Below are 25,603 nucleotides of genomic sequence, written 5' to 3'. Positions count from 1 at the left end.
TTTTTTTTTTACATCTCTGAAAGTTCCCTCCTTCCACAAGGACATCAGAGTTCTGCAGCCAGCAGTCTTCAAGGCAGTCCTTGTGGCTATCTCAGTTCCTACAATAGTCGGGCTCTAGGCTGGGGAATCTGGAAGGTTTGGTGTAGAAGTAGCATGTTGTTTGTGCCCTAGAGAGTAACTAGAACTACAAGCAAACAGGTTTGTGACCAGAGCCTCAGGCTGAGGAGAGGGCTTCAGCTCTAGGCAGAGCCAGGGTGTTCCAGATGCCCTGGCTGCCTGACCATCCTGTACAAAGGTTTATGTTCCATCTTGCTCAGGAGAAACTATGCTTTGAGAGCTGTAGGGTCAGAATGAGAGAAGCACAGACTTGAATAAACAGCACCAAATATTTTAGTCACCCCAGTAAGAAGGGGTGGCCAGAGGAACTAGTGAATGTGACATTGGTTTTATTGTGTATAGGGTGGGCTGTGACATTTAGTTTATGAAGCCCTTATGAAGCTGGAGGCTCTATTTCACAATAAAAAGAAAACGAGAAAATTAATAGTAAGGAGGTCTTTGCTATCCACAGCCTGGCAGTTTCTTTCTCTCTTTCTTCCTTTCTTTCTTTCTTTCTTTAAAATATTTATTCCCTTTTGTTGCCCTTGTTTTGCCCTTGTTGTTGTTATTGATGTCGTCGTTGTTGGATAGGACAGAGAAATGGAGAGAGGAGGGGAAGACAGAGAGGGGGAGAGAAAGATAGACACCTGCAGACCTGCTTCACCGCCTGTGAAGGGACTCCCCTGCAGGTGAGGAGCTGGGAGCTGGAACTGGGATCCTTATGCCGGTCCTTGCGCTTTGTGCCATGTGCGCTTAACCCGCTGCGCTACCACTGGACTCCCTATTTCTTTCTTTTTTAAATATATATATTTATTAACTTATTTATTTTCCCTTTTGTTGGCCCTTTTTTTTCATTGTTGTTGTAGTTATTATTGTTGTTGTCGTTGTTAGATAAGACAGAGAAATGGAGAGAGGAGGGGAAGACAAAGAGGAGGAGAGAAAGATAGACACCTGCAGACCTGCTTCACCACTTGTGGAGCGACTCCCCTGCAGGTGGGGAGCCAGGGGCTTGAACCGGGACTCTTAAGCCGGTCCTTGCACTTTGCGCCACCTGTACTTAACCTGCTACGCTACCACCTGACTCCCAGAGATTATTTCTTTTTAGGTATCTGTTTTCCAGATAGCAATTAACAAAATCTTTTGTAGTTCCAAGTAGTTTTCCTTAGGTTTGAATTAAAATTTTGCTCAAGTCATCTTCATATTTCCTTCCCTGATGAATAGAAATTGCCCAGTGGTGTTTGTTGATAGAATATTAGTTTATACTAAGTTCTTATTTGATAATGTTGGAGGGTCTCTTTTAGTTACATGAATTTATGTTAAACTTTTTCTTACCTTTCTAAAGTATGCAGAGTTCTTATTGTAATTGAGGATCAAACAGAACTAACCCTCCCTCTTCTGAGCAAGTGAGGGCCTGAGACCTTTGATCCATTGGACATTGGCGTCTGTTTTCAGCCCAGAGCCCTTCCTTCCTGATTCTTGTCTCTGTGTTCAGTTTGGACAACACTATATAGTAGTGGATCTGTCGGTAGCTGATATCTAGTGAATCTGAATCCAGGTATCCAACAGTTACTCTGTGTGGGATTAGAAGGTGTTTCTTCTTTCACCTTCTGGAGGATTAGTTGACAGCTTAACATTTCTTTATCTCTTTGGTGAATCAGCAAAAATTAAGTAGCCCTTGCCAAAGGTGACCTTCCAGGAGGATAAGCATTAACTTAGTAGAGCCCCTACATAAGAGGGTCAGACAGAAATAGAGCAGTGGAATGAACCTCTTCCTATGGTGTTCATAACTACATAGGTGCAAAGTTTAAGAAGTTGCACTTGAAAAATAATGGAACTAGACCCTCTACTTAAGAGGGTCAGACAGAAATAGAGCAGTGAAATGAACCTCTTCCTATGGTGTTCATAACTACATAGGTGCAAAGTTTAAGAAGTTGCACTTGGAAAATAATGGAACTAGAGCCTTCACTTAGTTTAGTTCTATGGTAAATTAATTTTTTATTACAGATTTTCCACGGTGCCAGGATCAAACCATCACACATGCAAAGCATGCAAACAGCCTCACACATACAAAGCATGCACTTCACAGCTGAGTAACCTGCCTGGCCCATTCTGTGATGAATTTTACAATGTGTTGCAGAAAATGGTTTTATTCCTTGTGAAATTTATTGTTCACTCCTTGTTAAGGACATTTATGTAAGGTACATCATAACATAGAGTTGAATAAAAGACATCAAAATGACTTTAGTGAGTTTTACTTCTAGGTCTGCCTCCCCTTCCCCCCCTTGTAGAGTTGGGGACTGCTCTCACAAAAACCCTCTGTACTACCACTGTGTTTTTTTTTTATTTCCACTGTGTTTTCTTTTGGCCCTTTCCTCCTGGTTTTGATCAGTTCCAGAAACCAAGTCTCCGTGTAGCCAAAATGAATAAAAACTGTATTTTGATTTAAAAAAAAAAAAAAAAAAAAAAAAGCTTTAAAATTAACTTTTTGTGACCTGGGATGGGAGGTAGCATAGTAGATAAAGCATTGGACTCTTAAGCATGAAGTCCTCAGTTCAGTCCCTGGTATCACATGTGCCAGTGATGCTCTGGCTCTCGTGTTTCTCTCTTTCTCTTTCTCTCCCATTAGTAAATTTTTTAAAAATATAAATTAATTTCACTATTCACTAAGGTAAATATCTCAATATCTCTGGACAAAATTGTGAGTAGAGACTTCTTGCTTTTCCTTGGAAGCAGTGCCTTCTCTAGGACAGAATCCTAAAAAGCTTACAAGTTGCTGTGCTTCCCAGAATTTGTGCACATTTGAGATACCTCTGTCCTCTTGTTCAGTCTTTTTAGAATCTCTCTCTTTTTTTTTAATTTGGCTTTACTTATTTTGAGTTTCACATTGAGAGAGAGAAAGAGAAATCAAAGTACCACTTTGCTACATGTGATACTCCTTAGTGTTTCTAGGGGGCCTGGAGTCCAGCTTACCCTCATTTCATGTCCTTTTTTGTATGCAAAACATCTTGCATATTGGGAATACCCAAAATGTTTATATCTAAGCTTTTTCTTTTTAATTTATTACATATCAGAGAGAATTCCACATGAGGCAGAGAGGAGAGAAGAGAGGGCAGAGCACCACTCTGTTACATGTATTAGGGATGGATTAAACTGGGAACCTCACGCATGCAATCCCAATGCTATATTAATTGAGATTCATGCCCACTCCTACTCCCCATGCTTGATATTTAGACTTTCAATGTTTAGAATGAAATGGAAAATTTATACTAAGTGTTCCCTCTCATATCTTTGGCTCTTGAAAGATCTGTGTGTCTCGTTTGATTTATAATTAACAGAGGGGACCAGGTGGTAGCATACCAGATTAAGAGCATACATAATCATAAACAAAATTAAAAGTCATTCTGTCTTAGCTGACCAAGGGAGTGACTTTTTTTTTTTTTTTATGAAGGAAAAAAAATCCTTTAATAAACAAAATGAGCCTATCTCAAATTCCCCAATACTAGTCTTGGGTGAATCAACTGGAGGCAAAATTCCAGTTCAGAAGCCAAAGGACACTTAGTTCAGACAGGGCTTCGCTGACTTGTGCTGGTGTCTAGGTGCTTGGCTATCTGAGCTGAGCTGAGCTGTGGGGAGGGAGGTGGTGCGGGCACACACTCACATCCACACCACCAGCTGAAAGCCTGCACTAGAAGCGACTGTACCCCCGCCAACTCCTCTAGTTGTAGCAGTCATCTCTGTATCGCTGTGCAGGGTCTCTTCCTGGGAACAATAATCAAAGCAGTTGGAGAGATGATGGACCCGAAAGCCCGGGATTGGACAGCAGGGGGAGTGCCAGGGCCAAGGTGCAGTCTTCCCCCATCATGTTCTGGAAACCCATAGCCCTTTCTGAAAAGTCCAGCTGAAGCATCAAGTGGAAGTGACCGATGATCTGCCGGCTCGCCTGGAGCAACACGCACCCTTGCTCATCTGGGCTCTGCGGCAGCACAGCCTATTGGTGGGGCAGCTGGCCTGAGTCGGGAGCAGTGGCCTGATGACAGCCTGCTAATCACCAGCCTGATGGGGCCATCTCCAAAGGGAGTGATTTAAATGTCTACTCTGCACTTGAAAACAAGCTCTTGAGCTCCTGTGGGATATTTCATACTTCTAAGTTCCTCTAGTACTTGAGAAACTTCTGTCACAATATACCTAACGTAATTCCTACACACTTGGTTGTATTTGCTTTGGCTCCTGTGTGGTGGTGGTGGTGGTGGTGGTGGTACTGGTACTGGTACTGATAGGTTTCCTTGTGTCTTGCAGGCTTCTTGTTAGTGCCTCACAGGATGGCAAACTCATCATCTGGGATAGCTACACCACAAACAAGGTAAGTAGGAGCAGCGCAGTGCCTCCTTGAAACAATAATTAACCAGGAACATTTTTCCTTATTATAGTAATTATTGTGGAGAAGGGAGTTTTAGGCCCGGGGTTCACCTTTGTAAAATGAGAAAGGGTAGGAAGTGGGTCAAGTAAGTTATGATTTTTGGTATAGAGTCATCTGGGTAGACAGCATAATGAGAGTCTCTTTCTCTCTTTTTTTTTTTCCCTCCAGGGTTATTGCTGGGGAGAGTCTCTTTGTATAACCATTATGCTATCTACCCTCTGCCTTTTTTTTCTCTTCCTGTAGCTTATAGTTTGTTAGTTTCTCCCCCCCCCTTCCCATACCTTATAGTTTTGTTTTGTTTTGTTTTGTTTTCTTCCTCTTTTCCTGTAGCTTATAGTTTTGATTTGGGAGGCCATGTTATTTGGTGCCTGAATAACCACAGTCAGACTTTAATGAAACTATAGATTAAATTGGTATAAAACACTGGAACTGCAGTTAACTTACCACTTTATCTCATTAGCTACACATAGAAATTATTTTCAAAATAGCTTTGACAGTTATCTTTATCGGTCACCTCCCATGCTACAGAATTTAAAATCTAGGAGTCAAATCATAGTTTCAGTAGTTAATTTATTTTTTTAAATTTCTGTATTAGGGAATTAATGTTTTATATTCAACAGTAAATACAATAGTTTGTACGTGCAAGTAGTTAATATTTTGAACTTGTGTGTGTTTGCATCTCCTGTGTTCTGTTACTTAGGTCCATGCCATCCCTCTGCGCTCCTCGTGGGTCATGACCTGTGCGTATGCCCCCTCTGGGAACTACGTGGCCTGTGGTGGCTTGGATAACATTTGCTCCATTTACAATCTGAAAACTCGTGAAGGGAATGTACGTGTGAGTCGTGAACTGGCTGGACATACAGGTAATAGTCCTATCAGTAACCTCAAAGTGTTTGCCTGGCTTAGGACACTTCTTCTCAATAATTGCGTAATAAGATGGGTTACAGTAATGGCCAGAAATACTCTGACAAGGAAGTCAACAACAGGCCCTGATATGGCTGTCAGAGAAGATATACCAGGCAGAGAAGCCTTTGGATTTGAATCACTATAGCTCCTATTTAAAGGATCTACCTTCATAGCAAGCATCCAGCTACCTCCCTCCCTTCTTTTTCCCTCCCTCCCATTCCCCTGCCCTCCCCTCCTTATATTTTGTGGCATTATTTATTCTACTATTATCTTATAATCCATCTTCTGTTTTGAGCACCTATCAGCAGGAATTTCTTAATCCAAACATGCATGGCTATATATGTGCAATGTGTCTTTTGAATGTTATTTAAAAAATATATTTTTATTTATTATCGGATAGAAACAAATGAGTTGAAAGGGAAGGGGTTGATAGAAAGAGACAGAGATACACCTAAATCCTTGCTTCGTCACTTGTTGAAGTTTCTCCCTGTAGATGGAGACTAAGGGCTTGAGCACAGGTTCTTGCACACTGTAATATGTGCCACCACCTGGCCTTTGAGTGTATTTTTTTTGGTGGCAGAAATTGAACCCATGGCCTCATACATGGAAAGCATGCATTCTTTCACTTAACAGCTTACCCAAACTTTTTCTTTCTTTCTTTCATTATTTTTAAAATTTTTTTAATTATCTTTATTTGATAGAGACAGTCAGAAATCAAGAGAGGAAGGGGAGATAGAGAGGGTGAGAGACAGAGAGACACCTGCGGCACTGCTTCACCACTTGTGAAGCTTTCCCCCTATAGGTGGGGACTGGGGGCTCAAACCTGGGTCCTTGTGCATTGTAACATGTGTGCTCAACCAGGTGCGCCACCACCCAGCCCCCCCAACTTTTATTTTCTCCCTCTCCTTCACCAAATTTCTCGACACATTTCAATTAACACATCCTGTGGCCTGTATCACTTCTTTTTTTACTATAGCCAGCTGGAATGTTTAGTAGTATACTTAGTTTTCCTCCGATTGACAACTATTATTTATAGCAAAAGGCACAGTGTTTCTGACTATAGCCAGCTGGAATGTTTAGTAGTATACTTAGTTTTCCTCCGATTGACAACTATTATTTATAGCAAAAGGCACAGTGTTTCTGAAAGGGAAAGTCTCATCCTAAGTTTTACTTCTATGACTGTATTCTCATCTCCCCAAAATAGACCCAGCTAGGATCAAGAAGTATTCATAATTGATGGAATAAATATTACTGCTTTTTGAGTACTCTGCTAAATTAATTTTGACCTGTTAGTGATATTTTCCCTATATTTGATTTCTGTCTTCCATCACTACCTTCTACTCACTTTGGGGTTATTTTCCTCTTAGTTTTATAGCCTTTTAAGGTAAAACTTTAAGCTTTTTAGCAAATATAAGCACTTAATACTATAAACCTCCCTCAGTGTGTTTTTAGCTGCATTATCATTCATTGTGAAATATTTGTAATATGCTGTCTCACTGGGTAGATTGTGTAATGGTTATGTAAAAGACTTTAATAATCCCTGGCACCATCAGAAGCCAGACCTGGTTTAGGGAAAAAATGGTTAATAAAAAATATGCTGTTTAATTTTATGTACGTAAACCTTCCTTGTAACTCATTACTAACTTTTTTTTTAATATTTATTTTATTTATTTATTCCCTTTTGTTGCCCTTGTTTTATTGTTGTAGTTATTGTTGTTGTCGTTGTTGGATAGGACAGAGAGAAATGGAGAGAGGAGGGGAAGGCAGAGAGGAGGAGAGAAAGATAGACACCTGCAGACCTGCTTCACCGCCTGTGAAGCGACTCCCCTGCAGGTGGGGAGCCGGGGTTCGAACCAGGATCCTTATGCCGGTCCTTGTGCTTTGCGCCACCTGCGCTTAACCCGCTGCGCTACAGCCCGACTCCCTCATTACTAACTTCTAATAAAATCTCACTATGTCCAGATTTTTATTTTATTACCAGACTCTATCCCCTTTAAGTCTATTCCAGCTCTAATTTATGTTGGTGCCAAGGACTGAACCTGGGACCTCTGAGCCTTGAGCAATAGTTGTTTGCATAATCATAATGCTATCTCTCTGGCTCCTCAGAAAACATTCTACCTATTTTCAATTCTATTAAATTTATCAAGACTTATTTTTAATGGAGCAAATAGTCTGTCACAATGATTTTGCTACAAAATTGTTCAACAGTGTTCTCTGTTAATTAAAGCAGGGATTTGATGCTATTCAGACTTCCTATACCATTGCTTTCTTACATTTTTTTATGATACAAACAGAGAATAGGGAGATAGAAAAACACTTGTAGGGAGTTGGGCGGTAGCACAGCAGGTTAAGAGGACGTAGCGCAAAGTGCAAGGACTGGCATAAGGATCCCGGTTCGAGCCCTCGGCTCCCCACCTATAGAGGAGTCGCTTCACAGGCGGTGAAACAGGTCTGTGGGTGTCTGTCTTTCTCTCCCTTTCTCTGTCTTCCCCTCCTCTCTCCATTTCTCTCTGAACTATCTAACAACGACAACATCAATAGCAACAATAATTACAACAACAATAAAAAAAATTAAAAGAAAAGAAAAACACCTGTAGCCTGTTCCATTGCTTGTGAAGCTTCCCTAGAAGGGGGAAGCTTTGGCTCCAACCTGAGCCCTCAAAGACAGTATCTTGTACATTTTACCAATTTTTTACCCTTCTTTGCTTTATTTTATTTCTGTGATTTGTTGATAGAGGGTTTTAAAAATGCTCTTTATGCATTTAACTGTCTTCCCTTTTAAGTCTATCCACTTTTGCTTCGTATGTTTTGAGCTCGTTAACAGTACACATTCATGATTATTGTATCTTTATAATAAAGTCGACAGCCACTCTAGCCTTGTTAGACCTAGTATTTTCTTTCTTTCTTTTTTTTTTTTTTTTTTTGACCTATTATTTTCATGGTAATTTTTCCTGTCTACTTTTGCTTATCTTAACTGTATCATTCTAAAGAATCCCTTATAGATATTGTATAGTTGGGTCTTGCTTTTTACCTTTATTTTAAAATTTTCTGCCTTTAAAATATTGCTTAGTTCAGGGATTGGGCAGTGGCTGGTTGAGTACATACTTGACCATGCACAAAGACCTGAGTTCTAGACCCTGCTCCCCATCTGCTAGGGGGATGCTTCACAAGTGGTGAAGCAGGTCTGCAGGTATCTTATCTTTCTCCCTCTCTACCTCTTACTCCACTTCCAACTTCTCTGTGTCCTATCAAATAACACAGAGAAAGAAGAAAAAAAAAAAAAGGAAAAAGTCTGAAAGTGGATGAATCATGAAGGCTTGGACCCCCAGTGATTGCCTGTGAGGCAAGGAAGGGAGGAAAAATATATATTTCTTGATTAGTTTATATATATTTTAGGTAACGTTGATGCAGTTGAATTTTGCTCTGAGGAGATAAACAAGTTAGGGCACAGGATTAGTATGCCTGAGACCCTAGAGGGTCACAGGATCAATCCTCAGCACTGAGAGCTCTCTCTCTCTGTCTCAGAGCTCTCTCTTGTCTTTTTTGTTGGGGCTCAGTTCCTGCACTATGAATCCATTGCTCCTGTAGGCCATTTTTTTCCCCCTTTTGTTGCCCTTGTTTATCATTGTTGTTATTGTTGCTGTTGTTGCTGTCATTGTTAGATAGGAAAGAAAGAAATCTAGAAAGGAGGGCAAGACGGGGAGAGAAAGATAGACACCTGCAGACCTGCTTCACCGTTTGTGAAGCAAACCCCCCTCCCCAGCATGTGGGGACTCGGGGGCTCGAACTAGGATCCTTATACCGGTCCTTGCACTTTGTGCCATGTGTGCTTAGCCTGCTGTGCAACTGCCCAGCCCCCCACTTCTTAAATTTTTTAGTTGTTAATCTAGAAAGCAAAATGTATAGTCTGTTTTTACAATGTTTTGTATAAAATGTTACAGTCTTAAGGGCTGGGCTTTAGTAAACCAGGTTAAGCACAAAGATCAGCACAAGGATCCCGGTTCAAGCCCCCATACCCCTGCTCCCCATCTGCAGGGGGGTTGCTTCACAAGAGGTGAAGCAGGTCTGCAGGTGTCTATCTTTCTCTCTGTCTTCCCCTCCTCTCTCGATTTGTCTGTTTTATCCAACAACAACACATGAATCAAAGGCAATGGGCAGGGGTAGATAGCATAATAGTTATGCAAACAGACTGTCATGCCCAAGGCTTCAAAGACCCAGGTTCAATGCCATGCACCAATGTAAACCAGGCTGATTAGTGCTCTGGTTAAAAAAAAAAAAAAAAGCAATAAAAGGGGGAAAAATAGCCTCCAGGAGCAGTAGATTCGAGGTGCAGGCACTGAACCCCAACAATAACCCTGGAGGCAAAAAAAATGTTACAGTCTTTTTGCTTGTTTTTCATTTATATGTTTTCCTTTAAAAATTTTTATAAATGGGTAGGGGTAGATAGCATAATGGTTATACAAAAAGACTCATGCCTGAGGCTCTGAAGTCCCAGGTTCAATCCCCAAAACACTATAAGTCAGAGCTGAGCAGTGCTCTGGTTTAAAAAAAAAAAAGTGTACACATAAGTATATATGTTTGTGTGTGTGTGTGTAGAGAGAGCGAGCACAGAGGGGACAACCAGATAATCACTCTGTATATGCTTTGCTTATCAAAACCTCATGCTTTTGAAGGTCCAACACCTTTACTCACTATACCACCTCCCAGGATGCTCCTTTAAAAAAAGATTTTTATGGGGGTTGGGTGGTAGTGCAGCGGGTTAAGCCGCACATGGTGCAAAGCGCAAGGACCGGTGTAAGGATCCCGGTTCGAGCCCCCAGCTCCCCCTGCAGTGAAGCAGGTCTGCAGGTGTCTACCTTTCTCTCCCTCTCTCTGTCTTCTCCTCTTCTCTCCAGTTTCTCTGTCCTATCCAACAACAAAAGACATCAACAATAACAATAATAACCACAACAAGGCTACAACAACAAGGGCAACAAAGGGGGGTGGGTGGCCTCCAGGATTCATGAATCCTGAATCCTAGGCACTGAGCCCTAGCAGTAACCCTGGAGGCAAAAAAAAAAAAAAAAAGATTTTTATCTGTTAACATGAAAAGAATGATGAAAGAGGGAGAGAAATCAGACAAGAGCATCACTATGTTATTAATGGTGCCATTAAACACAGGACCCCATGTGAGAGTCTTGTCTGTTTATCCACTGTGCCACCTCCCGAGTCGCATATTTACTATTTCTAGTAGTTCTTCAGGCTTCTTTTCAGCCAGATACACATACACCTATGCTTCTTATAGTTAGAACAGATCTGTTTTCAGTCATTCCCTTCTTTTTTTTTTTTTTTTTTTTTTTGGTGGCTGGGGCTCAGTGCCAACATTATGAATCCATTGCTCCTGGTGGCCATTTTTTTTTTTTTCCCATTTTATTGGATAGGACGGAGAGAAATTGAGAGGGGGGGAGGGTAAGATAGAGAGGTAGAGAGAAAGAGAAAGACACCTACAGACCTGCTTCACCACTTGTGAAGCAAACCCCCTGCAGGTGAGGAGCCAGAGGCTTGAACTGGGATCCTTCAGGGCCTTTGCACTTTGTACTATGTGCACTTAACCTAGTGTACCACTGCCCGGTCGTCTCATTCCCTTCATTCTTGAGGAATGTATTTGATGCATATATTGACTTCTGGATTGACTTTTCCCCTTTAACACTAAGTAGTTTTGTGTTAGTGCCCTGGAGCTGAGCCTGCATATAGCTAGTACCAACCACCAGCCTGTAGCTGCCTCAAGTGTTCACTTGTAGAAAAGTGGAAAAATTACTTTAAAATGTTTCAAGAGTTGGAGAGTCTTCCATTTTATGGTGTAGTCATTTGCAGTATTATTAATGGACATTTAAGCAGTTTGCACAAGAGAGGGACTCCTGCAGAGCTAAGTGAGAGGAGCACACACAAGATCCTCACTGAGCGACAGCCCTGGACCTCACCTTCCAGCAGAGGGGATTCTTGAAACCTGGACTCAAACCAGGGCATGGCTCCATCCTCACTATACAGGGTGACACGTCTGCACTGACTTTCATATCTGGTCACCTCATGGAAGCTTCTTCAGCTGCCACTTTCTGTTTCTGGGAGACAAAAAATTTGTTCTGAAAAAAATGTTTTTTGTGATTTTTTTTTCTCAGTATGTTAGTACAGAAAGGACTGAAAAGGGAATTGTAACAGTATGAACTGACAACGCTTAGTATTATTTAAAGTAATTTACGTGTATCTATTTGAAATCTCAAACTAGAGAAATAAGACAGTGCTGGCTAAAGCAGCCCTTCAGATACTGCTTTCCTATCTCTTCTGACTCTCTGAGGGAGAGGAAGGGTACTCCTGCTTTCCAGGGACGAGTCTTAGTGTGGGGGCCAGGCCCTATCTCCCCACCTTCTTTTTGCTAACTGCTAGCCAGCTGGTGCTGTGCTGTGCTGTGCTGTGCTGTGCTGTGCTGTGCTGTGCTGTGCTGTGCTGTGCTGTGCTGTGCTGTGCTGTGCTGTGCTGTGCTGTGCTGTGCTGTGCTGTGCTGTGCTGTGCGGGTTGGGATGGTGTTGTTTTCGCCGGGCTGGCTTCACGGGCGGGTAACAGACGTCCCGGGACTCATGGCTGGGTTGTACGCAGTATCTCTTTATTCATGCAGGACGCAGTGCAATCTATACCAAGCTAAGATAAACTAAAAACTACAAACAATCTTGTCCTTATAAATATACTAGCCCAGTAGGGTGGGAACAGGATGTGACATAGAGAGGGTGGAGAGAAAAGTGACTGGTGAAAATCAAAGTGTGACAAGGAGAGGGGGCGGAGCAAAAACATATCATGAACCAGTGGGGATTGAACCAATGCCCTGCAGTGGTTATGTAAATAGAATACAGTAGTTATGTAAATAGAATACAGTGTTAAGCAGGGGGTATTAAACTAATGAAACAGAAGGGGTTTTTAGAAGCATACCAATTCCCCCTTTCTTTTTAACTAATGGCCATAGTATCAGGATTGTGGGGTGAACAGAAACCTATATCGTACAGGCATTTTCAAAAGAACTGGCATAAGACATGGAAAACAAAATAGGCGAACAACAATAACCAGTGTGATGCCAAGGGGAACGTTTCTTGCCTCAAAGGGCAAGGCCTAGCAGGCAAAAGGGCATTTCTTGCCTCTGGGAGCGCTTCATGCCTCTGAGGGCATCTCTTGCCTCAAAGGGCGTTTCCTGCCTCTGTGGGCATCTCTTGCCTCTTGGGGTGCTTCATGCCTCTGTGGGCATAACATAATGAGGGGGAGTTTTCTGCCTCTCAGGACAGAGCCTGCAGGCGAGGGAACATGGTCTATAAAGTCTCAAGGCAATTGGCTGAAGTTAGTCTTTGAGAAACACAGCAGCGTGTACCAGTAAGTCCGATGGAGGTGTCAGTCCAAAGTAGCTGACCACAGAAGAAAATGCCAAGGGATGAAACGCTGCATGTCTGTCTCAATGGGGAATGTCGGCCACCAGAATTCTTCTTTTCTGTAGAGAGTGGTCTTTGGAGTCTGTGAATCTGTTTCTTCAGGTCGTGCCAGGTCACATCATTGGTTTCCAGGGGTGTGTTGTAGTCATTCCATCTTGTGGGCGATGTCAGAGAACAGGATCCAAATGGATTTCCAGGAATTCCATTTGAGTAGAAAAAACAACTTTTTGGATTGTTTCTGGATGTCTCTAGAAATCATGGCTGCGTCTAGCTTTTTTTTTTTTTTTAAGTCAATGTCAAACAAAAATTCAGTCATTCAAATCACTCTCTTATGAAACAGATCTCACCATGTAGTATCATGAGTCCCCGGAGGGCGTCCTAGTCCAAAAAGCTCCTCGAAATTCCATTTAGGGTGCTTCTGACTGTTCCTGCTGGATTGCTTCAGGCATCTACTTTTAAAAGCGTCTTCCCATCGAAGAAAGAATCCAATCAGGAGAGTAGAACTAACCACGTGTCTCCATTCTTGGGGACTGCCAGGGTACTTGAGAATGCTCCTCAAATTAAAGTAGTCCTTCTCCATGGGAAACATTCAAGAAGAAGTCCAGAAAGTCCCAGGGGAAATCCCCATGCATGTCCCAAGGTCTACGATCACGGTCATAAAGAACCAAACTGTGGCCTGGAGCAAAATGTAGTCCTTTTCCTCAGGAAACATGGGAGAGGGAATCCAGAAAGTCCAAGGAGAAATCTCCGTGCATCTCCCAAGCTCTATGATTAGGGTCACAAGAAACCAAAGTTCCCAGTCAGGGAAACAAAGTGTGGCCCAGAGCAAAATGTTCCAGAGACAGAGTAACTTTTCATGATGAAACAGAGTACTGTTTCATGATGAAACAGTAGAGGCTTTGGCAAACCTCTTCATAAGTAGAAAGGCAACCCATGGCGGATGGGTAGCCAAGTTTACTTATCTGGGCGATGGGCGGGTTAGGTCCCACGTAGGTGCCGGTCCCTGTTTCAGGGCTTATGTCAGTCCCTTGTTTGGGCGCCATATGTTGTTTTCGCCGGGCTGGCTTCACAGGCGGGTAACAGACGACCCGGGACTCACGGCTGGGTTGTACGCAGTATCTCTTTATTCATGCAGGACGCAGTGCAATCTATACCAAGCTAAGATAAACTAAAAACTACAGGATGGGACCCTGTCTACTTGAGAGGGCAGTGGCACGGGGTCCACAGCTCTCTTACCCTCCCTGTGTTCACAGGCAGGTGTCTTTAAGTGCTTTGGTGGGGCATGTGGTAGGGCCTTGGGTGTCTTTCAAGAAGGAAGGAGGGTAAAGCTGACTTGCACCAAGGGACAGGGACTGTTCCAGTGAGGGGGTGGAACTGAGGCCCAGCCTTCAAAAAGATCTATATCGGGAATTGGGCAGTAGCACAGTGGGTTAAGCACTTGTGGCACAAAGTGCACGGACCAGTTTAAGGATCCCAGTTCGAGCCCCCCGGCTCCCCACCTGCAGGGGAGTCGATTCACAAGTGATGAAGCAGGTCTGCAGGTGTCTATCTTTCCTCCTCTCTCTCTTCCCGCCTCTTTCCATTTCTCTCTGTCCTGTCCAACAACGACAACATCAATAACTATAACAATAAAAAAAAAAAACAAGGGCAACAAAAGGGAATAAATGGGGTCAGGTGGTGGCGCATCTGGTTGAGCACACATGTTACAGTGCACAAGGACCCAGGTTCAAGCCTCTGGTCCCCACCTGCAAGGGGAAAGCTTCACAAGTGGTGTAGCAATGCTGCAGGTGTCTCACTATCTCTTTCCCTCTCTATATGCCCCCTTCCTCTCGATTTCTGGCTGTCTCTATCAAATAAATAAAGATAATAAAAATTTTAAAAATATTTTTAAAAAGAGGAATAAATAAATATTTTTTAAAAAAAAGGTCTATACCTAGAAGGAGCCTCCTGCCAACTGTGGATTAAGTGAACGTGGGCTGAGGGTTAGGTGAAGAGTGTAGGCAACTGTCCTTGCTGGGCTTCAGCTTAGCCATTTGGTCCCCAGTGGTACTATAGACAGTATATGGCTTCTAGAAAGTGCTGGAACACATAGCCCCTTCTAGGTACTTACTTAGCTAGCTGATAGTTTGAAGTACTACCTGTAAATATTTTCCTGTAGGAGTCAGTTTAATCATATTTAATGGTGTATTGATTTTATTTATTTGCTTTGCCTCCAGGGTTATTATTGGGGCTCGGTGCCTGCATTATGAAACCACTACTCCTGTGGCCTTTTTTTTTTTTTTTTTTTTTTTGATAGGCTAGAGAGAAATTGAGAGGGGGAGAGACGATAGGGAGAAAGCTAAAACACCTACAGACCTGCTTCACCACTTGTGAAGCATCCACTCTGCAGGTGGGGAGCCAGGGGCTCGAACTAGGATCCTTGTGTGGGTCCTTACGCTTTGTACTATGCGAGATAACATGGTGCGCCACCCCCTGGCTTTTATTTATTTTATGAGAGAGAGAGAGAGACAGAGACAGAGAGAGAGAGACAGAGAGAGACATGGAAGAGAAGGTAAGCCAGAGCAGTGTTCTGGCATTTACAGTGCCAGGGCTCAAACCTGTGCCTCAGGCTTGCTAGTCCTGCATTCTGCGTGCTGAGCCATTTCGCTCTCACATTGAGTAGTATTTGTCAGTATTTTCTGAATATTCTAATACTTTTCACATCAAAACCCCTCAATTGGGCTTTTTTTTTTCTTTGCATGTTCTTTTTGTTTGTTTTTAGCAAAGTATTTTTTAAAAATATTTTTATTATCTTTATTTATTTGATAGAGACAGCCAGAAGTCCAGAGTGAAGGGGGTTATAGAGAAGGACAGAAACAGAGAGAGAGAGAGAGACCTGCAACACTGCTTCACCACTTGCAAAACTTTCCCCTTGCATGTGGGGACTGAGGGCTCGAACCCTGGTCCTTGAGCATTGTAACATGTGCGCTCAACCAGGTGCACCACCATCCAGCCCTTTTATTTATTTTTTATTATCTTTATTTATTGGGTAGAGACAGCCAGAAATTGAGAGGGTAGAGGAAAATAGAGCGGGAGAAAGGAGAGACACCTACAACACCGCTTCACCACTCACTAAAACTTCGCCACTGCAGGTGGGAACCGGGGGCTCAAACCCTGGTTCCTGCTCAACCAGGTGCGCCACCACCCGGCCCCCTTCATGTACTTAGTTTTTATTTATCTTTTCACTTGCTGATTTACATGGTTTGATCCACAGCTTGGGTGTGGGCCAGAAAGCTGGCTGGTTTTGGCAAGCCGAGATTAGGTCACCCACTGAGCAGCTGTCCAGCGTGGGTTTGCTTCCAGTGCTCAGGGTCATTAGAAGGGAAGTGGAAGCCATGATAAGCCAGGATCAGAGTAGACTTCACACCAGATGGACATCTTAAACACAGTTAACTTTCTTTTGCTTTTCCTCATTCCAAAAAGCTGCCTGGGGTTGGGTATGTGCACACATTTGCCATGTCTGCCTTACTTCCGATTCACAGGGGGTAGGGCGCTCAGGTGTCACAGTGTCCCTTGACTCTAGAAAACAAGCCTATTCCTGTTCTGGCATCTGATGCCCCAGCACTGGCTGTGTCTCCAGAAGGCTCACAGGGACTCTGCAGCCCACCCACTCTGCTCTTTTGTGCCTGTCCCTCACGCCTCAGGCTCTCTTGAAGCCGTTTTCTCTTTCTCTGCTGGAGTGTGAGCTCCAGGCGGATAAGAAGCCCCCATGTAGGCACTGAGGTCATCCTAGAGGAATAAGCAAGTGACTGGGGAGGAGTGAGGGCAGAAGTGCATGAGATGCAGTTGGCACTTCCATGTGTTTGCTATTCCTCCCTAGTGTATCGTGCTTGGCTGGCCATGCTAACTCACCAACAGGGCCCACTGTGGTCCTGCACACTGGGTGAGCCAACAGGACTTCTGTCCTAACCTGGACATGGGGCCTCTAAGAATAGTCACAATGCTCTTATGCCTGAGGCTCCAAAGTCCCAGGTTCAGTCCCCCGCAACACCATAAGCCAGAGCTGAGCAGTGCTCTGGTGTTAAAAGCAAAAAAAAGAATAGTCACACTGCCAGTGGTGCATGTTCTGAAAGTCACAAGACAGTGGGGCCTGGCAGTTTGGGTCATATGGGTTTGTTCTTGTCAGGTTACCTGTCCTGCTGCCGTTTCCTGGATGACAATCAGATTGTTACCAGCTCTGGAGACACCACCTGGTGAGTACCTGAACTCCTTCCCACACCCTCTCCCAGCAGAGGTGGACATACAGGAGATGTCCTTGGTGTGGGTATGGCCGCACTTGGTTGGAAATGCCCAGGAGTCTGCAGACACAAATGTCAGTAAGTGGTGAGTGTGTTCAGTACTCTTGTCAGCTGAGCTACAGGAGCAGAGTGCCTGCTAGGCCAGCCCTGCATGTTCTGCCTGTTGAAGTGCTCTTCAGTTGCCCTCTAGGGGTGCATGACAGCACCATTTCATTGTGGACATTGAGCACCACTTAAAAATATCAGATATCGGGGGTCGGGCGGTGGCGCAGTGGGTTAAGCGCAAGTGGCGCAAAGTGCAGGGACTGGCGTAAGGATCCCGGTTCGAGCCCCCGGCTCCCCACCTGCAGGGGAGTCGCTTCACAGGTGGTGAAGCAGGTCTGCAGGTGTCTGTCTTTCTCTCCCCCTCTCTCTGTCTTCCCCTCCTCTCTCCATTTCTCTCTGTCCTATCCAACAACAAAGCAACGTCAACAATGGCAATAATAACCGCGAGGCTGCAACAACTAGGGCAACAAAAAGGGGGAAAAATGGCCTCCAGGAGCGGTGGATTCATGGTGCAGGCACCGAGCCCAGCAATAACCCTGTAGGAGAAAAAATATATATATATCAGATATCAGGGTTCCAAGTGGATTACATCAACACTTTGATTTCTTTTTCTTTTTTACATTTTCTTTATTTTTTGAAAGGGAGAGAAAGTGAGTACAAGTTTTGCACTTGTTGACACCAAAGCATTTGATTGAAAGATGAAATAGCAATTGAAAGAGTTAGTTTAGAATGGAAATGTCTCCATGTATCTGTCTGTCTTATGGTGAAGCCCCATGCTGATTTCCAACCTCTCGCCAGCTTGTGTGTCATAATTGTCCTCACTGTACACTTTCACAAACTCAAAAAGGATTTAGAGTCTCACCTGTCAGCCTTGGAGATGTCAATAATCTGTTGGAGGCTATTCTCTCTCTCTCTCTCTCTCTCTCTCTCTCTCTCCCCCTCCCCCCTCTTTTTAGCTCTTCCATTTATTAACTTTACCCCCAGACTCCTGGCAATGTTTTGTTTTCTGTGAGTTCCTTAGTCCCTGTATGCTTGAAGGAGTCTGGTTGGGTTCGCACTTTGGGCTCAGCCAGTCTCTGAAGCCAAAAACAGGAGCCCTTCTTGGTGCAGGTACTTTCCAGAGTGGCAGAGGTTTATCACCTCCAGAACTTCACCTACGTAGCCAGCCGCACTCTGCTTACCGTGCTGTTAGGGTGTCTCCTTCTTACACCCTAAAGCACACAGTGACCATGGCTGGGCCTCAGATGCTCTCCTGTTAATGACTCTAAGAAAGGGCCATGGGACCTTGAAATTGCTCGAAGCCATTGTTCCCTCTGTATTGGCTTCATACCTTTGCTTGTGAGACCCTCGAGGACTTGAGACTAGTGGCAGGAGAGAGAGCGTTTGCCTAGCAGCAGCCCCCTGCAATCCATATAAACACTCATGTCCTTATTTGATGGCAGTGATGATGATAGAAAGGGTACTGGACATAACTTTGTACATGTGCTGCTAGGGATCATATTTGAGACCTTGAGCTTAATAGTCTAACACTACCCACTGGGCTACCCCTCAGACCACACATGTCCCTACTTTAACAGTGTGCTCACTCCTGTTTGTTGGCATCTGAGTTGCTGCAGAGAACACAACCTGTGGCCATGTACTCATCTGTATTGTGTTTCTTTCCCTTCCAAAAAAAAGCCTCATTACAAAATCAGTGTCTTGAGTCTAAGCATAGAGGCTCACTGAAGTGTGAGGTGACTGAGAGGACAGCTTGTCACATGGCTGATCATATAGAAAAAGAGGTGACTCTGCTTGTCATGTGTTCCTGCTGCAGTGCTCTGTGGGACATTGAGACCGGCCAGCAGACAACCACGTTCACTGGACACACTGGGGATGTTATGAGCCTTTCTCTTGCTCCTGACACCAGACTATTTGTTTCTGGTGCTTGTGATGCTTCAGCCAAACTCTGGGATGTGCGAGAAGGGATGTGCCGGCAAACATTCACTGGCCATGAGTCCGACATCAATGCCATCTGTGTGAGTTGGGGTCCCCCATCACCTTCCAGCAGTACGGGTCCTTACTGACTAAAGAATGTGTCCTCACATCTCACCGTGTTTTTTCAGGATTCACTACTCTCTCCTTTCTACACATGTACAGCCTAATTGACAGAGATAGCCCTGTGAAACCCCCCTCCCCCTTTTATTTTTTTTACCAGAGCACTGCTCAGCTCTGGCTTATGGCAGTGCAGTGGATTGAACCTGGGACTTCAGAGCCTCAGGCATGAGAGTCTCTTTGTATAACCATTATACTATCTACCCCTGCCCTAGAGACTCTTTTTATCAGAGCAGCACTCAGCTCTGGCTGTTGGTGGTGCCAGGACTGAACCCAGGATCTTTTGCAGGTGAATCCTGAGCATTACTACATGAACTTTGTTCATTTATTCATTTGTGGAGCTGGCAGACCTTATGCAAGCAATCTTCCACCCCTCCCAGTCTGGCTTTTTCATTGGGGCAGAGACAGGAACAAATGCCACAGCACTGAAGCTTCCTCTTTTGTTATATTGCACTCCTGTGCGGGGTCAGAGTTCAAGTCTGGGCTGCATGTATGGCACAGTGCACATTCTACCTTGGTGAACTGTTTTGTGGCCCCCAGCAAACTGCTTGTGATAAAATGTATCATTGAAGTCAGCTGGTTCTACAGTTACCATAGACATTGGTGGCATGTCCACTATGTCCCAACCTCTCCCAGTCCCAAGGTGAGCCAGTGGCAGGGACGATGAAGCCTTACTCTGATGTGAGAGCAGATGGTTCAGTACTATCCCAGTCAGGGAAGGGGCAGACTTTAGCTGGGTGCCATGCAGTCCTCTACCCCCGCAGTTCAGGGAATGCCAGGTTAACAAGTCTTCCCTTCTTGGCATTACCAGCTGCTTGACATTTGGTTCAGACCTAGCTTCCTGAGACATGGAGGAACTTGGTGGGGTTGGGTCCCTTCCCCACCTCCCTCCATGAGTTTAGCCTGAGAGCTGGTGACTTACAGTCAAGCAGAAGTCCATGAGGTGATGCCCATACCTTCATTGTTTCCTTGGAAAAATGTATTATTCAGCAAGATGTCCTCTTTGGGGAAGACAACAACATGCATGAGTGCTTCTGTATGCTTCCCAGTGGGGCCCTAGCCCTGTGCCTGGAGTTCGTGAGCCTGTATCAAGGACTCCTTGTTCCTCAGGCATGTAGCACTGGCTCAGCCTTTTCTCCTCTGCTGCTGGCAGCAGCCCCGCTAGCAGGCCGCCCTTATTTCTGGGCATTTGTATACTATCTAAATTTGTTCTTTCCAGTTCTTTCCAAATGGCAATGCATTTGCCACTGGCTCAGATGATGCGACCTGCAGGCTGTTTGACCTCCGTGCAGATCAGGAGCTCATGACCTACTCCCACGACAACATCATATGTGGAATCACCTCTGTCTCCTTCTCCAAGAGTGGGCGCCTCCTTCTCGCAGGGTACGATGACTTCAACTGCAACGTCTGGGATGCACTCAAAGCCGACAGGGCAGGTAGGTGATTATTGGGGCCTTTCTTTTTTTTCTTTCCCCAGAGCAGTGAATTGCTGGCTTCTAGAGAGGACAGGCTTTGAACCTGAAGCTCTGTTTACCTCAGAATCCATGGGCAGAGCCACTACCCCAGCTCGGCACTCTAATTGGGGCCTTTCTGAGTAGCATCTGGCAGGATGGGCATGACTGCTTGAGCTCTGAAGCTTTGGTTTGTATCTCTCAGACTGGCAGGAAGGCTATCTGTACACCCACCAAGAACCCTTCTCAATACTGTGAGGTGCTGGTAGGAGTGAAATTGCAGAGAAAGGCATGGCTGCCAGCTGCAGGGTCTGTCAACTAGCCACCAGTCTTTTGTCCCAGGGTTACTATTGAATATAACACAATCTAATCTGTACCTTTCTGTTGTGACTATTCTAAGATGGAGGCCATTTGGAGACGGAGAGGGGGAGCGTTCTTTTTCTTTGACAAGAGAGTATTTTAGAGGGGTGGGGGAGATAGAGAGCGAGAGAGACAGAGGCACCTGCACACTGAACACTGCTTCACTGCTCATTAAACTTCCTCCCTTCAGGTTAGTATGGGGGCTTGAACCTGGGTCCTTGCATGTGGTAATGTGTGTGCCTGGCCCATGTCAGACTTTTCTTTTTTTTTCATTTTACTTCAGCGTCTCTTGAGCCTAGAAGTTGATGCAAGTGACCCTGGGTTATTTGTTGTATATTTCTGTCTCTGGCTAGTGCCCATTCCCATCATAGTGAGGGCCCTGGGTCCATCACACAGGAACAGACATCACCCCTCTCCCCAGTACTCAGTATTCAGTGTTGGAGTAATCATCAGCCAGCATATTCTTTCTTTTTTTATTATTTTATTTTCCCTTTTGTTGCCCTTATTTTTCTATTGTTGTTGTAGTTATTATTGTTGTAGTTATTGATGTCCTTGTTGTTGGATAGGACAGAGAGAAATGGAGAGAGGAGGGGAAGACAGAGAGGGGGAGAGATAGACACCTGCAGACCTGCTTCACTGCCTGTGAAGCTAATTCCCCGTAGGTGGGGAGCCGGGGGCTTGAAGCAGGATCCTTACACTGGTCCCTGCGCTTTTGCGCCACATGCGCTTAACCCGCTGCACTACCGCCCAACTCCCATTCTTTCTTTTTTTTTTTTTTTTTAAGATTTTATTTATGAGAAAGGAAAGAGAGAAAGAACGAACCAGATATCACTCTGGTACATGTGCTGCTGAGGATCAAACTCGGGACCTCATGCTTGAAAGTCCACTGCTTTATCCACTGTGTCACCTCCCAGACCACACAGCCAGCATATTCTATCTCTTTCCAGAAGCCAGAGAATAAATCTCAGAGAGCCTAGTTCGATGATATATGTTGGGTGTTGGATGGTGTATGTTTAGTGTCCTCACTTGCTCACTTGTCTATATGTCAGACTCGACTCTCTAGTTTACATCTCTTTTTCATTTGAAAACTCTTGACTGGACAGAGATCATGGCATTGGTTGGTGGTTTGCATGGGGAATGAGCCCAGTCCTTGTACATTTCACTTTTTTTTTTTTTTTCTTTTTTTGGCTCCAGGGTTATTGCTGGGGCACCATGCCTGCACTACAAATCCACTGCTCTTGGAGGCTATTTTTCCCCTCTTGTTGCCTTTGTTGTTTATTGTTGTTATTGCTGTCCTTATTGGATAGGACAGAGAAAAATCAAGAGGGGACAGGAAGACAGAGAGGGGGAGAGACAGGCCTGCAGACCTGCTTCACCACTTGTGAAGTGACCCCCCCCCTGCAGGTGGGGAGCCAGGATCCTTACGCCAGTCTTTACGCTTTGCGCCATGTGTGCTTAACTTGCTGCGCTACTTACCACCTGGCCCCCTTCCCTTTGTCTTATGGTGAAGCGCACACTGTCCTACCACGCAGCCCTTCAAGCCGTTTTTTCTTTTCCAGAGAAGAGTACTTTGATTCCAGTTGGTCTGTAGTGCAGTTTTTGCTTTGACCACAGTCCCTCTCCTTCCTTGAATTTTCTCACTGATAGGACCTCTGCAAGTGCACCTGCTCACCAGTCCTGTGGTGTCTCCGGGCACCTCAAGGCCGTTCAGTGACTGTGCTATCATTTGTTCCTAGGTGTCTTGGCTGGGCATGACAACCGTGTCAGCTGTCTTGGGGTGACTGATGATGGGATGGCCGTGGCAACAGGGTCCTGGGATAGCTTCCTCAAGATCTGGAACTAAGACAGGTAACAGAGCAGCCCTGTGCCCTGGCCCCCACTCCACCCCTTTGCAGCATAGTTAGGCACTCCTGATTTCTAGATTAGTCCTGACTAGTTGGTTGAGAGCTGTGACGAGGTTAGCACCACTCACAGGAACAGTGGTACTGATGTGAGTCTGCAGTGAGGTGACTGTTCCTTTAACTCTGTTTAAACAGCTGTTGGACATGCGGCGACTGGAAGACCATTCCAACCTTGAAGCGTTCAGTGATAGCATTTCCAATCCACCCCTACTAATGTGGACGCCCTGCACCTCCCCCTCAGAACTTCAAAAGGGCAAGATCTTTTTCCTTCACTTATTGCTGAAACCAAGAGCACAATTCCTATTAAGAGAAGAATCTCTGTGCTGTAAACTAAAACAAATTGTGCATTCCTTCCAGGACCATTGTCTTTGTTTTTTTCTTATTTTTTTTTTTTTTGTTTTGAATGAACTTAAAAGGAAATACTATAATAAAAATGTTAATCAGAAGGTAAACTTGAGTATAATTGTGAGACAGACATACCTTTTCACTAGCTCATTTAAATTTTAGATCAGTAATCCAGTTCTGTAATGTTCATGCAAAATAAGTTATCTTGTAACCAGTTCTAAATTTCAGGTTGTTTGTAGCAGGATTTTGAAAGCATTCATAGTTCCTTTTTAAAATAATATTCCTTTTTTCTGTTGAATAGCAAAGCAGAGAAAGAGAGTTGAGTACATTCTCTCTGAAATTGTCAATGCTGTAAATCTAGTCTCTGGGTTTTTCTGTTGTGTCTAGTGTCACACCGTTGTGCACAGAGGTGGTATGTGGGGAAGGGGGGAGCGCTGAGATGTGAGTGACCAGGCAGGTGCTGTCATCCTGGGTGCATGGTGACCAGTAAGCTCAAGTCAGGCACCGTTTTCTCCCTCTCCCTATCTTCTACCTGCTCAGTTCAGTTTTTAATCTCAGCTTGGGTTTCCTCATGAAGTTGGAGGTCCATTTCTCATAATAGCCTAACACTACCTGGTGTCCCACCCCCACCATCAGAAGCCTCTGTTTTGAGGAGAGGCATCACGTCCTGTGCTTGGATAGTCAGTCAATTATTTGTGTATGAAACAATGTACAAATCAATGTTTTGAAAATAATGATCTCAAACTTTCTAAGTTAAATTTTAAAAAAAAATTGATCGTTTGCCATACTGGGTGGGTTTCCTCTTAGAATCGCATGCTGTAGAAATGCTCAAAAGTGCATATAGGACTCAGTCCTTAGATGTTTTCTTTTAAGAAATAACCTCTTTAAAGTTGTAACCATTGCGACTCTATCCACTTATTGTTGCTACTCTGTGCACAGCCTCAGAAGCAGTACAGTAAGCAGCTCCACACTCACGAGCAGCAGCATCAGTCACTGTTTTCCTTGTTTCTCGAAAAAAAGAAAAAAAAAAAAAAAAAGAAGTCCTATCCCAAGTCATCACTGTCAGGTGGGGGAGGTAAGGCATGGCGACCCCTGGCCGCCTCCCTCTGGAAATTCTCACGGCCTGCCTCTCCTACAGAGCAGCCTCTGGCATCTGAGGCAGATCATTTTTCTAACACACAGCATTTCCTGTTCCGAGTCCGGTGGGCAGCAGTTGTGGGCCCCTCCCTCTACCCAGGCACTCCTCCATAGCAGCAGTAGTGGCTTCTGTCCATCCTGTTTCCGCAACATCCTGTACAAACTGTGCTGTGACCTGCGGCAGGCCTGGATCTGGCAGAGAGAGTACAGACGAAACCCTTCCTTCTCTTTCCACTCCACCCTCTAGAGCTCTGCGCCCTCTCCCCTCACCTTTTGTATTTAATTTTAAGTCAGTGTACTGCAAGGAAGCTGGATGCAAGATAGATACTATATTCAACTGTACTGTTATTTAAGATGTAATAAAGCAGTTTGACATGAGGGATGTTGGTGTGGCTGCTTATTCTTGGGGTTATTTCATTTTACAGTGGGGCCTAAGGCCCCTAACACTGGGGCCTGGTAGAGCTGCTCACGTGAACTTCATGTGTGTGTGTGTGTCCCACCCCAGAGCATCTGGGTTCTTGGGAGGGCCCTGTCTCTGTCTTTCCTAAGTCACCCCACCCAGGTTACACTGGTGGCCTCTTCCCCACTTCAGACAGCTGTCCAAGGCACTAGGGAAGTGTTCCCTGGGCCTTGTCTGGCCCCCTTACCCCCCAGCTGTCAGAGCCTACACTGTCTTCCCAAGACATAGAGACTTCCATAGACACTTTTCCTGACTGCACAGCTCGCTCCTGTGCCCCAAGAAAGAGAAGTGCATCTTGTATGGAGTAAATGAGCACCTGTCACCCAAGCGTGAGGCATGAAAGGGGAGGAGAGCTTTTGTTCCTTCCTGTTATCCTGGCTGATAGATGGATATACTTCCCCCCACGCACCCCCTTAAATATTCTAAAAGGTTATGAAAGGTAACCTGGCAATTTTCATGGGTCAGATGCCAGCACTTTATTCATTAAAGAAGTGAAGGCTGCACTGGCAGGTAAAATTGTTACCCAAGACTGCTTTTCCAGTTATATGTAGCTGGTACCTGGCACTGACCAGGGGGGTGGGCTGCCCATCCTGCTCTTCCTCCTGTTCTCTGAAGGCCAAGCCGCTTGTTTCCTGGGTGACCAGCAGCCAGAGTGGTGGGTTTGCCTGACTT

At 44.6% G+C, this 25,603-nt stretch overlaps 1 protein-coding gene across 3 annotated transcripts in view; it reads left to right on the top strand.

Annotated features, from left to right (window-relative positions):
* The window catches only part of GNB1 (G protein subunit beta 1), a 105,185-nt gene extending 80,336 nt beyond the window's left edge, over positions 1 to 24,849 (top strand). For all 3 annotated transcript variants that reach the window (XM_007529497.3, XM_016191025.2, XM_060199879.1), the window contains 7 exons: positions 4,393 to 4,456; positions 5,214 to 5,376; positions 17,030 to 17,096; positions 19,000 to 19,201; positions 20,497 to 20,713; positions 22,825 to 22,936; positions 23,125 to 24,849. In XM_007529497.3, the coding sequence (XP_007529559.1) occupies positions 4,393 to 4,456; positions 5,214 to 5,376; positions 17,030 to 17,096; positions 19,000 to 19,201; positions 20,497 to 20,713; positions 22,825 to 22,931 (820 nt within the window). In that variant the 3' untranslated portion in view covers positions 22,932 to 22,936; positions 23,125 to 24,849. The remainder of the gene's footprint in view (positions 1 to 4,392; positions 4,457 to 5,213; positions 5,377 to 17,029; positions 17,097 to 18,999; positions 19,202 to 20,496; positions 20,714 to 22,824; positions 22,937 to 23,124) is intronic.
* Positions 24,850 to 25,603: the final 754 nt, after the last annotated feature.

Source organism: Erinaceus europaeus, chromosome 10, assembly GCF_950295315.1.
Source record: "Erinaceus europaeus chromosome 10, mEriEur2.1, whole genome shotgun sequence".
NCBI lineage: Eukaryota > Metazoa > Chordata > Mammalia > Eulipotyphla > Erinaceidae > Erinaceus > Erinaceus europaeus.
The sequence above is the reverse complement of the archived record's forward strand: the minus strand, read 5'-3'. Positions and strand labels throughout refer to the sequence as shown.